This window comes from Lipotes vexillifer, unplaced genomic scaffold (assembly GCF_000442215.2).
Source record: "Lipotes vexillifer unplaced genomic scaffold, Lipotes_vexillifer_v1.1 scaffold359, whole genome shotgun sequence".
Lineage (NCBI taxonomy): Eukaryota > Metazoa > Chordata > Mammalia > Artiodactyla > Lipotidae > Lipotes > Lipotes vexillifer.
The window spans coordinates 502,889-514,674 of record NW_006778638.1 but is presented as its reverse complement, the minus strand read 5'-3'; the positions used below and the strand labels follow the sequence as shown (position 1 = coordinate 514,674).

At 39.3% G+C, this 11,786-nt stretch overlaps 1 protein-coding gene across 1 annotated transcript in view; it reads right to left on the bottom strand.

Annotated features, from left to right (window-relative positions):
• Nucleotides 1-259: 259 nt before the first annotated feature.
• STMN2 (stathmin 2) overlaps nt 260-11,786 on the bottom strand; it is a 54,114-nt gene continuing 42,587 nt past the window's right edge. The window contains exons 4-5 of the mRNA XM_007451728.1: nt 9,879-10,070; nt 260-1,620 (exon numbers count right to left, since the gene is read on the bottom strand). Coding sequence (XP_007451790.1) covers nt 1,561-1,620; nt 9,879-10,070 — 252 coding nt within the window. The 3' untranslated portion in view covers nt 260-1,560. The remainder of the gene's footprint in view (nt 1,621-9,878; nt 10,071-11,786) is intronic.

Sequence of the window (11,786 nt, the reverse complement as noted above, 5' to 3'; positions counted from 1 at the left end):
GAATTATCAGTCTAAACCTGTGATATCTCCTTCAATTTTGAATGTTTTTAAGGGGAACAGATTGAAGCCCTCTCCTGCTGTGTTGGACTGTCAGAGGGAGAGAGAAAAGTGATGCTTCCTGCTGCTCCAGAAGGGAAGTGAATCAGCAGGACCCTGGTCTTTGCTTCTGAGATTACCTAATCCAACGGCCACCCTTTTAAAATCTGAACTCCAGGGTCTGACACACGGAGGGGCAAGAGAACAGACCAAACCTGTATTAGTTCACAGAACTCCAATTCTTTATTAATCACAGCTTGCTCACAATGACATACAGGAAAATAGCACTAATGAAGAGTAAATATGCAGGCAGCAACCTTCGGGAGTTGGGAGTTGGGGGAGAAACGACTTCAAAACTGCGATAGGTACTTATGGTGGGTATCTGTTGATTCTCTCAGTTGGCACAAACGCCCTGCCTAGCCCCCTTGACTGCAACAGCCCTCATAGATGGAGTAATATATATAAATATTTTTTAAATAGGCAGGATTGCCTCACACTGGGGAAGAAAGACCAGCTTAAGTGAAAGTCCGCAGTGTTTTTGATTTTGTTTGCGTGTGTGTTTGAATGCAACAATCAGCTCACAGTTTCCAAGTGGAAAAATATTCAGTAGCATCATGTACTTGTACTATAGGTAAGAGCTTAAAATGAACATCATCAATCATGGCATCCACAAATAAGCCACCTGACACATTAATTCATTCCATCAAAAGAACTTAAACTAGAGAATAAGCCCACTTCATGAAAAGCGATTTCACGGCTGCTTGAACCATTTGGGTTAGGATCTGTGTTCAGCGCTTTAAAAGGTTCAGCTTTTTGCTTCTACCCAGATTGATCTCAGATCTGTCTTTTTCGTCCATCCCTTTCTAAAGCCAAAGCACATTTGTAGCACATAATCCAGTAGAAGCAGAAGTAAATGCTACGAGTAGTGGTTTTTCTTAGCCTGGTTTTGTAGTTCTTAGGCAGTTAGTAGATTATGAGCGGACAAATGTGGTGATTTGTGTGGAGTTGTAATACCTGTGATCTAGGTATGGTCTCAGTCAAGTTCAGAGATTACCAAGCTGTCTAGGTCAGTAGGCAATGGTGGGTTCCTAGCACCAAAGACTGTCTATTGACCTCATTTTTCTGTTGGAATGAAAAGGGCAGGGAATGGAGTCAGACATGGGGAGCTTCAAAAAGAACAGACCTAGCAAATTCATTTGAGTGGAAAGACACAACATCAAAAGCCTGTTACAGGACATGTAAGATTATGAAATAACTTGCATAATGCAATACTTGTATTTTTTAACAAAAATGTAAGTATTTACAAAATAAGATCCAAGGTATTTTTTAAACATCAAGCAAAACATTCTGCAAAGAGACCGCATTGATTTTTTTTTTTTTTTTATTTTTGATTCTGTTTTTTGTTTTTTATAATGAGTTCTTTTTAAACCATGTCATACACTTCCCATACTGATATCGCATGATCCATTATAATATAGGCAGGGGGATTTACTAATGGTGGGGCGTGCCATACCCTCCGTCGCTTCAGCCAGACAGTTCGACCTGGAGTTCCTTGTTCCTGCGCACCTCCGCAGCATGCCTCTCCTGAAAAACACCGAAGGGAGACGAGACATCAGGAGACGAGACATCAGGAGCCTCGCCTGGTCCACAGAGAATTAGGAGGGCCTGCCCACTAATTTGGCTAATATGCGCTTGACTGGAAGTAACCCCCTTTAGCGTCTACCTTTAGGAAATGTTCTCATTTCAAAGAAAGGAAAACGTGGAACCCAATAAGGGTCACATTACAGAAGATCATAGAAGACTAATAGTGTCTAAAAAATTTTTATCACTGTATTTGATTAAAATGATGAACAAAAGATCATATGATTAAGAGAATTAAAAAGAATTTTTAAATTTTTTGATTAAGAGAATTTTGACTATTAGGACTACTGTATAAATCCAGAGAATAGCAATAAAGTATCATCCTGTCTTCTCTAACATTTTGAACGGTGTTTTTCCTTTTCCCTAACATTTTAAGGGATTTATAATTGCCAGTGGACACTTTGGGAGGATGAGATGCAGGAACAAGACTTGCTGTATACTTCCTAAATTCTTAACCCCTTAGTCAAGGGCTTTCAAAACTTGAGTCCAAATGACCTCTCCAGTCTTACCCTCCACCCTTCTCCTACGCCTGCTTGATTTCTCGGTTTAACGAAATTGTCTTTTTTTTTTTTGCGGTACGCGGGCCTCTTACTGTTGTGGCCTCTCCCGCTGCGGAGCACAGGGTCCGGATGCGCAGGCTCAGCGGCCATGGCTCACGGGCCCAGCCGCTCTACGACGTGTGGGATTTTCCCGGACCGGGGAACAAACCCGTGTCCCCTGCATCAGCAGGCGGACTCTCAACCACTGCACCACCAGGGAAGCCCCGGAATTGTCTTTTCATGTACTTTTCAATGCTGGAGATTCCAAGTCTTCCAGTTCCAACCACCAGGATAGTAAACACTCTTTAATCCCTGTAGCGGTTGTCTCTTTCTCCGTGAAGACTTTCATGAGACTGAAAACTATCTCACTTTCCATTTGAAAACCTGCATTGATCTTCCCTTTTTATGTGGCAGCCGTTTTATTCTAACTTGTGCTTTGGTCATTTCTGTTCTTATATCATCAGCTCTCTTAGGCAGAGGCTTATTTAGAAGCTCGCTGAGGGCCAGGGCTGCATTTTCTCACTTTTGCTGCACTTGCAGGGCCCAGCAGGTTCTCTTGCACATAGTGCATGATCAATAGATGTTTATTTACATGAGGATCTGGGGCACTAAACTTGATTTGGGAACTAAACTCTCTGAGATGGGAACTGAGAGGAAAGGTGGAATTCTATTTTTAGTACATAGTTCTGCCTTGGATGATTATAAGCACATGGTCTTGCCTATCACAGATGATAAATAAGTGGGTGTTAAACTGAAATTGAATTTTTAAAATATTAATTGTTATTAGTATTATTTATTTTTCTATTTAGAATATTATTTATATTGCTACTTTACTCCCCTGCAGCTCCAGAAATTTCTTGTGGCTCTATAGCAGGGGTCCCCAACCCCCAGGCCACAGACAGGTACTGGTCTGTGGCCTGTTAGGAACCGGGCTGCACAGCAGGAAGTGAGCGGCGAGCGAGCGAGCGAAGCTTCATCTGTATTTACAGCTGCTCCCCATGGCTTGAGTTACCGCCTGAGCTCTGCCTTCTGTCATATCAGCGGCAGCATGAGATTCTCATAGGAGCGCGAACCCTACTGTGAACTGCGCATGCGAGGGATCTAGGTTGTGCGCTCCGTATGAGAATCTAATGCCTGATGATCTGAGTTGGAGCTGAGGCGGTGATGCTAGCACTCGGCAGCTACTGCAAATACAGATTATCATTAGCAGAGTGGTTTGACTGCACAGAGACCATAATAAATCAACTGCTTGCAGACTCATATCAAAACCCTATGAGTGAGTGGCAAGTGACAATTAAGCTGCATCTTACAGAGTAGACTGGACATAAACAACACACTTCGGGTGTCACTGTCTCCCATCACCTCCAGATGGAACCATCTAGTTGCAGGAAAACAAGTTCAGGGCTCCCACAGATTCTGCATTATGGTGAGTTGTATAATTATTTCATTATATATCACAGTGTAATAATAATAGAAATAAAGTGCACAATAAATGTAATGCACTCGAATCATCCCAAAACCATTCTCCACCCCCCGCCCCGGGTCTGTGGAAAAATTGTCTTCCACGAAACCAGTCCCTGGTGCCAAAATGTTGGGGACTGCTGCTCTATAGATTCCCTTAGTTCAGAGGCAATGATCTTGACCAGCTATAAAGTAAATCTTATCATTAAGCTCTATTAATCTCAAGTAGTCTCTGCTAATAGGTTCCTTATAATACTAAGCATTTATTAGGCACTTAATATGTACCAGTTCTGCATAGGTACAGATTTTACCTGTATTAATTCCCTTGATCCTCGAAACAATCCTGTGATGGAGGCTCTATTCTGGTGCCCATTTTACAGATGAAGAAACTGAGGCACAGAAAGGTTAAGTCACTTGCCCAAGATCACAAAACTAAGAAGCAGCAGAGCTGAGACTCCAAACCAGGGAGCCTGGCTATACAGCCCCCAGTCAACCACTGCTATATAGCCTCAATGTGAACGTGAGGAGAAAATTTTATAGTTGTATGGAAAAATATGTCTTTTCAAATGTAGGTTCTGGGAGAGAAAGACATGTACAGCCCTACATTTCCTTCAAAGATACAGAGTTATAGTAAACAGGAAGTTGATTCTAGAGAAAGAGTTTAAAAGCAATTTCATTTAATTGGTTTAAATGAGCTTTTTGTCTGTATTCAAAAGCCATGAAGAGAAGAGGGAAAAAGCATGTATAGAGAAATCATGTCCTGTCTGGAAATGTCACAGGGGAACTAGCATGAATGCAGCTGACTCTTCTTTCTTTTTGTTCTGCTATGGTGAGGACAAAGATGCCATAAAATCTTTTTCTCATGCAGAAAGAAACTAATTAGTAAGACCTGAGCTCTGACAAAAATTGAGAGAAAGCCCAGACCATCACTATGTTAGGAAAAAAGCAGCCTCAAGTCTAAAGATTCATATAAACTCAAATTTATAACAGGAAAGATTATAATCAGTATTATTAGTCTACTTTGGAGCACACTTCTTATTCAGCTCAAAATTAGTTGCAAAGAAATGGATTTTGCCATAGGAAAGAACAAATATAATCTGTGAGCTTGAGATAACACGAAAAAAAAAAAAAAGGAAATTTAAATAAATGCTGAGCTTCTGGGAAAAATATTGTTTATTTTCAGGCATTTTAGTAAATCTATTATTTGAAAACCTTACATTCAAATCATCAAATATATACTCAAAATTGTAATGTGATTTTGTATAAAAATGTGGGAGAATCAAAGGCAGATACGCAGGGGGCGTGTAGTTTTCAACATAGTCTGTTTTTTTTTAGTCAGCAAAATGTTGGCAATTGTCAGACCTTGAGTAAGAGGTTACTGAGGAAGTTGTGATACTCTGAGAAAGCGCATCAGGAGGTCAAGTCTATTCTTTAATAATATTCATTTCATTACTGAGCTTCTAATATTTGCCAGGCACTGTCAGACACGCTGGGTTAGACAGAGTGAAGCAGATCTAAATTTACAGTGTTCTCTACAATTTACCCCCTTGCTCCCATCAATATAATAGTGCTTGAGCACTTGTATGCAACTATTCTTTTGATATGCAAAAATGTGTAAGAGATGGTTTTAGGAAAAAATTCTGATTTTTGGAGAAAATGTGATTAGAGAGATTTCTGTACTGGAAGCGAAGAAATATGAGGTCTTTCTTTTACTTTACCTTTAAACATCCCCTTCACCTCACTGGGTATCAAATCTAAACAAAAGACTTGAACTAGATGACCTAGGGTATCAATTCCAATCCATGAAATCCTATTATATGAGTATTTAAATGCAAGATGAGATTCAACATCATCAGAATCCTTCTTTTTACTAATAACAATGAGCTTGCAATACAAAAGAGGGGTCAGGAGTGTCAGGAGTGCAGGAAAGCACATTTTCATTCGTGAAGGTCATGGAAGCATTATCAACATCCAATGCCGCTGCCAAGTCTGCTTACTGTGCAGTGTTTTAGGATGGCCAAAGTTACAGCTTTAGCTTAGTGTAAAAGTTTGGAGTCAAAAAGACATGGGTTCAAACCGAGACTCTGCGATCTGTTTAGCTTTGTAATCTTGGCCAAATGGCTTAACCTCTCTAAGGACCAGGTTCCTTACATGCGAAATGGGAATAATAACAATATTTCCTTCTAGGGCTGTAGTTTGGACTAAATTCCATAGCATGTGTCAAATGCCTGGCCTACAGTGAGAAATTAGTGAAAGCTAGTTTAATCCTCTTTTTCCTTTCATTATTCATTTATCAGACATATTCCATAGGAAATAGTTACACAAATAGCATTCGTGAATCAGAATGATAAAGAAAAAAAAGTCAGATGAGAAGAATGAAAGGTTACAACAGACGGAAATTGATAATGGTTGAAATCTCTATCTAAAGAGTTATATATCATCAAAATCATCACTTAGAAAAAGAATCACAGAATGTTACTCCCTGAAGAAAAAACATTTTTTATCCTTTCTATATCCAGATTATTTTGCCTATGTCTTTAGCCTTCATGCAATTAAAAAAAAGGAAACTGTAAATCACAGCCTAATGTGATATAGGTGTGGCTAACGCAAGGAAAAAGTAGGACATGGAACTCCAATTTACTGATACATTTCTCAGACAGGTCCTGGTCCACATTCAAAGGGTGTAATTGGAAGTACATTTAAATGTTTGATGTTAAAGGTATATGTTTAATGAATGTATCTATGGTCAAAATGATTATACCTGCTTTAACTGATTTTTCAAAATTAGCTATTCACTACAGTTCCTGGTTGGGTTTGATAAGAGAGCTGCTGCGACCCAGGGTTCCAGATGGGTCAGGTGGTGAATTTTCTGTGGGATACTGTCTAGTGGGTTAGAGTAAGAAGCACACGTGGGGGAAGGAGAACGTGTCTCTTATCCATTCTATATGGCGAGAATAGGTGTTTCCTCTCTGTCTGTCTCTTTCTATTTTTTAGAAATAGAAACTCCAATAATAAGAACATTTTAAATTGTACTGCAGGGTCAGTCATAATCCGCAGTGTAGTCATAGACTACAATTTTGAGCCCTGAGCATGACTATTCATGTCACTCAATTTGAGGGACTGAAACAGATCAGACTAATGCAGGTCTTTGTGGCACAGGCATCTTTTCGCTCACACCCTCTTCATTTGATTCTTTTCTATATGATAAGTTGGAGTGTTGAGATGAAGTGCTAAGGAAACAGAAATGGAAATTTAAAAACAGTGTAACATTCAAAATCGTACTGAGCACAAAGCTAATATGTGTCATGTGTTCAGTAAATGTATCATCATCATCACAACTACATTTATTATCATTAATAATTATTAACTGAATGATTAATCAACTAATAATCATAGGATATGTTCTCATATAGGAGATAGTAGAAATTGTGAGAGGCATGAGGAATCCTGGGAATAGAATAGAGAGAGAAGAGAGATCATGAGCTGAATTATGTATGTATGTATGTATGTATGTATGTATTTAAAAATATTTGTTGAGTTCTTCCACATTCTAGGCACTGTGTGTTCAGTGGTGAACAATATAGACACAGTACCTGCCCACCTACTACTCACATGTTAGTGTTTTTATATTTTTATAGGTGCTCATTTATTCAATAAATGAGTAGTAATATATGTTAAAAAACAGAGTGTAACATTATTGTTGAAGGAAGAAAGAACACGTTTATGGAACAAAAAATCAAAAAGATTTAAATATCATTTATGACAACATAACAAAACATATTTAAGAAGTCTTTAGCTCAGTGCTTTTCAACCCTGGCTAAATATGAGTGCCTATGGGTAAGCTTTAAAAATAATGCTGATCTCTGGGTTCCACCCCAGACAGCTACATCAGAAGCTCTCATTTTAAAGAGCTCTTCAGTAGGTTCTAAAGTGCAACCGGGATTGAGTTTGCTTTAGGCTTTCAGTTTTATCTAAAGGCTTTGTGCTAACATGGCTGGGACTCTGAGAGGTCTGTGGGAATTCATCAGTGAATGACACTGAGGATACCATTGTAGCCACCATCGAGGGACATGCTCTGCTCAAATGCTCAATTTGATTAATTGAGAAGGAGGGGGACTGAGGGCTGGGTGGTAGGCAGATTGCTGCAAAAGCTCACGTGGAATTGTATCGCATCTCTTGGCTAATCGGTAGGGTCAGTGAGGGCTGTCAAAATGGTGGGCACTTAATGTGGTCGCCTCATGATTATCTCACTAATGGATGTCATTTCAGTAATAATCATCTTTTGATGTGGGAGATTCCAGAAAAGCTTATGCTATATCGGCAGTTTCATGCACTTTCAGCATGATTATTATTATTGATCCTCTTTTTAATTTCTAACTTCATTGCAGTAATTTCATTCAGAAAAAGTCACAATAAAAAACTAACTTTGTCTTATTTTAGGAAGAAGCATAGTAGTTTTAGTACATACAAACACATATACCATATGTCAACAAAAAATCTACAATGTACTTAAAATACATCAAATGGAAGTAAAGTTAGTATGCTCTAAGGAGTATCTCCACTTTACTGAGAAGATAACAGATCTTGGCTGTCACTGGTCAAAGATTCTATTAGATTTGAAAAGTGTCTCTTTAGCTATGGAATGCCAGGGAAAATGTGGCCCTAAAATGATGTGGGCTGCATCATTCAGCACAGGATAAAATGCTGTCAGCTGAGATTTACGTCAGAGAAAGCTACAAACCACTAGTTCTCAAACCTGACTGCATACTGGAATCATCTGGAGAGTTAAAAAAAAAAAAAATGGATGCCTGGGTCCCACCCCTGGAGATTCTGCAGCTTGATGCCAGGAATATTAAGCATTCCACAGGTTGATTATTTCCAGGACAGACTGTATGTAAGCATGTATGTACGTATGTATGCATGTATGTAGACATGCAAGTGTGTATGCAAGTATGTATGCATGGAGGGAGGAGACCAATTCTGGGTGAGAGTGAGAAGAGAGAAAAAAGGAGCTGGCCAGAGGGGTGGGTGAAGAAAAAGACACAGAGAGAAATAAATTGCCCATTAAAAACCGGCGCTTCTGGAAATAATAGTTAAATGTGCAAATTTTATGAACTATTTTACAACTGAAATCAAGAAGGATCTGCTGTGTGTTTGAGTATGTGTAATTTTAAAAAACAGTAATGCTCCTGGATAGCCTTGGATTGATATGTCTTTTTTTAAATTTAATTTTAGTTTTTTTAAATTTTATTTTATTTATTTTTATAAGCAGGTTCTTATTAGTTATCTACTTTATACATAGCAGTGTACATATTTCAATCCCAATCTCCCAATTCACCCCCACCACTTGGACTGATATAAATCTTGCACTGGATATTAAAGGTCTAATTGCCAATCCTGGAATAAAATCAGCACGCCCCATTCCTAGCAATGCCATTTGCTTTTATTTTTTTAGGGCCTAGGATGAGAGATGAAGGTTGATTCGCAATTATCCTGAGTAAAAGATACAGCGGTTCTGAGAGAACAATTTCTAGAGGATTTCCGGGGCTGTTCATCCTGACTGATGGGAATAGTTACATGTTCAGGTTGGTGAGAAGAAAGGCACCAGGAAATTGAGTAAATGAAGTTCCCCTACTGGCTTTTAGTGTAGATTTTCCTACATGGAGAGAATGGGTTTTCCGCTGTTCGTAAATATTCTGTCCTTTTCTGACAAATAAGTTTTTCCAAATGTATGGAAATATGTCCAAATATATTTTGACAAAACCTTTACATATTTAATATTATATATTAATTATTAGACTAAATATTAAATTTATTATTTTACTATATAGCATTGTCACTTATTACAGATCGTATGAAATGTTTAATATTTCCAATTTAATATTTTCCCAGTAGATGGGTTCCTAAGATTTGTACCGAAGTCTGTTATACATTTGAAAAGCAGGAATCAGCCTCCCTCAAGCTATTCGCCAGTGGAAAATCTGACAGAATATTCCAGCTCTAAGTCCTACTCTCATTCTTCAACCATGTTGCAGTGCCCACTAAGGCCATGCTACCCCGGGAAACCCTGCCCATGGGGTTAGGCACCTTCTGCACCTGCAGTAGAGATTGATTAAGTCTCTGGCGCCTGGGCATTTGAGAGCTCATCTGGCCGTGTTGCATACGAATGTGTGCATCTGCTCAGGACTCTGTTATGATTACCTTTTCCTGCAGGCGTTCAATAATAGCAGCTAGATTAGCCTCACGGTTTTCCTTAATTTGTTCCATCTTCAGGATCAGCTTCTCCTCTGCCATTTTGCTGAAGTTGTTGTTCTCTTCCAAAGCCTTCTGGAGGACCTCTCGCTCGTGTTCCCGCTTCTCTGCCAATTGTTTCAGCACCTGAGCCTCCTGAGACTGGGGAAGAAAAACATATCCATCTTAGAATCACCCAGACACAAACCTGGTGGAACAATGGTCCACTGATTCAAGACAGCATTCTTTTCAAATGAATAGTACTTCTAGCCTTGAGCACTGTTGTCCATTCCCTGCTCATCTGCATGCCTTAGAATTCTCTATAGAATGTGCTGAGTGGGGAAATGTAGTGAGCTGAATTTTCAGCTGTGAGTTTTTTGGACAGGTTGTTTTAGAAGAAGAAGCATTTTACCCTCCTGGAAGAGTTTTTGTTTTAATAAGCTGCTGCTAAGCATTTATGCAACAGGGAATGCTCTAATTAATCACGTGATGGCAACATCCATGGAAGCCTGAGGAAAATAGGTGAGGATTGGGGCACGTTCCCATCTTTTTCCTGCCTCATTGTTTTTGATCAGTTGTAGGCCGGGCCCTGCAATGAGCCTTTCAACTTTCCCCAAATTGATAAATTCACTTTCTCATTTTATTCCATGCCCACCTCTGCTCTTTTTTTTTCCATGCACCAAATTCTTTTAGGAGACTCTGGGAACAGTGCAAACTCCATCTCCATATGGCCACAGACAACAGAAAGTCCTTTTCTGGCCCCGTCTTGAATATGCCAAGGCCACCTGGGTCACCTATGAAACCCTGTGATTGTTCAGTGATTACAGCAGAAACATCATAAACCTGTGTACCCCACTCCTGCACGTCCCACACATTTTTGCACACTGTAATTCTCCTGCAGCATCAGGAGGCTGTACGGTTCTGTATGTTAACAGTCAGAGGGGTGCTTGATAATTATGCCGAGGCCCGGTAGCCACCCGCGAGATTCTGACTCTGCAGTTCTTTGCTAAGACCCAGGAAGCTATATTTTTGATAAGCAGACCTAGTGATTGTAATGCAGGCAGTTCACAGCCTCCTTTTTGAAACATACGCTGGCATGGGCTTTGGTGTCAGGTCTGTGTTTAAGTGCCAACTGTGTCAGTGACCCTGGATATATTGACATCTTTCCACATTCATCTTCTCCACAATTATGCAGCTAAGAGAAGTCTTACCCAATACTGAACTATCCAGGTTTAAGACTAAATTATTACATATCCATAGTTCCTGGGTAATTCCTTGGGATCAGCTCTCAGGTGAGGCTTCAAAGGAGTCATTGTAAATGTGAATATCTAAACAATGGTAGATCAAACAAACATTTATTTCATGGGCTAAATATTGGTTACCATTAAAAACATTAACAGGAAGATATTTCAGTTGATGGCAGTGGTCGTGGGCCCTTACTGGAGAGGTTGTGATGTATAAACAATACAAAGTCTGACAGGGAAAGAAACTTTTCTTTAGATAAAATTCTACAGGAATGGTAAAATCAGACAGCCTTAAGAGTCTTTGTTGATGTGGTTATTCTGAAGTTTATCAGGAATATGTCTAGTGACTCATTGGAGATTAAACAGACAGTTCTGGGAACCAGCCCCACTTCTTGTTTTAACCCCATAATCGTTTCACTGACATCTTTAGTGGACCCATTTCATTCTTGCTTTGTTATAGCTTGCAAAAAATCTACTATGAAAAATGATAAAATGTTAACACAAAGTAAGTTCAAGATCAAATGGAGCGTTTCTGGAAAAAACATGAAAAAATATTTTCTAGTTTATTCATCCTCCTGCCTCTAGGTGGGACTATTGGTAAAACATCCTACATTGATTCTGCATATCTACTGCT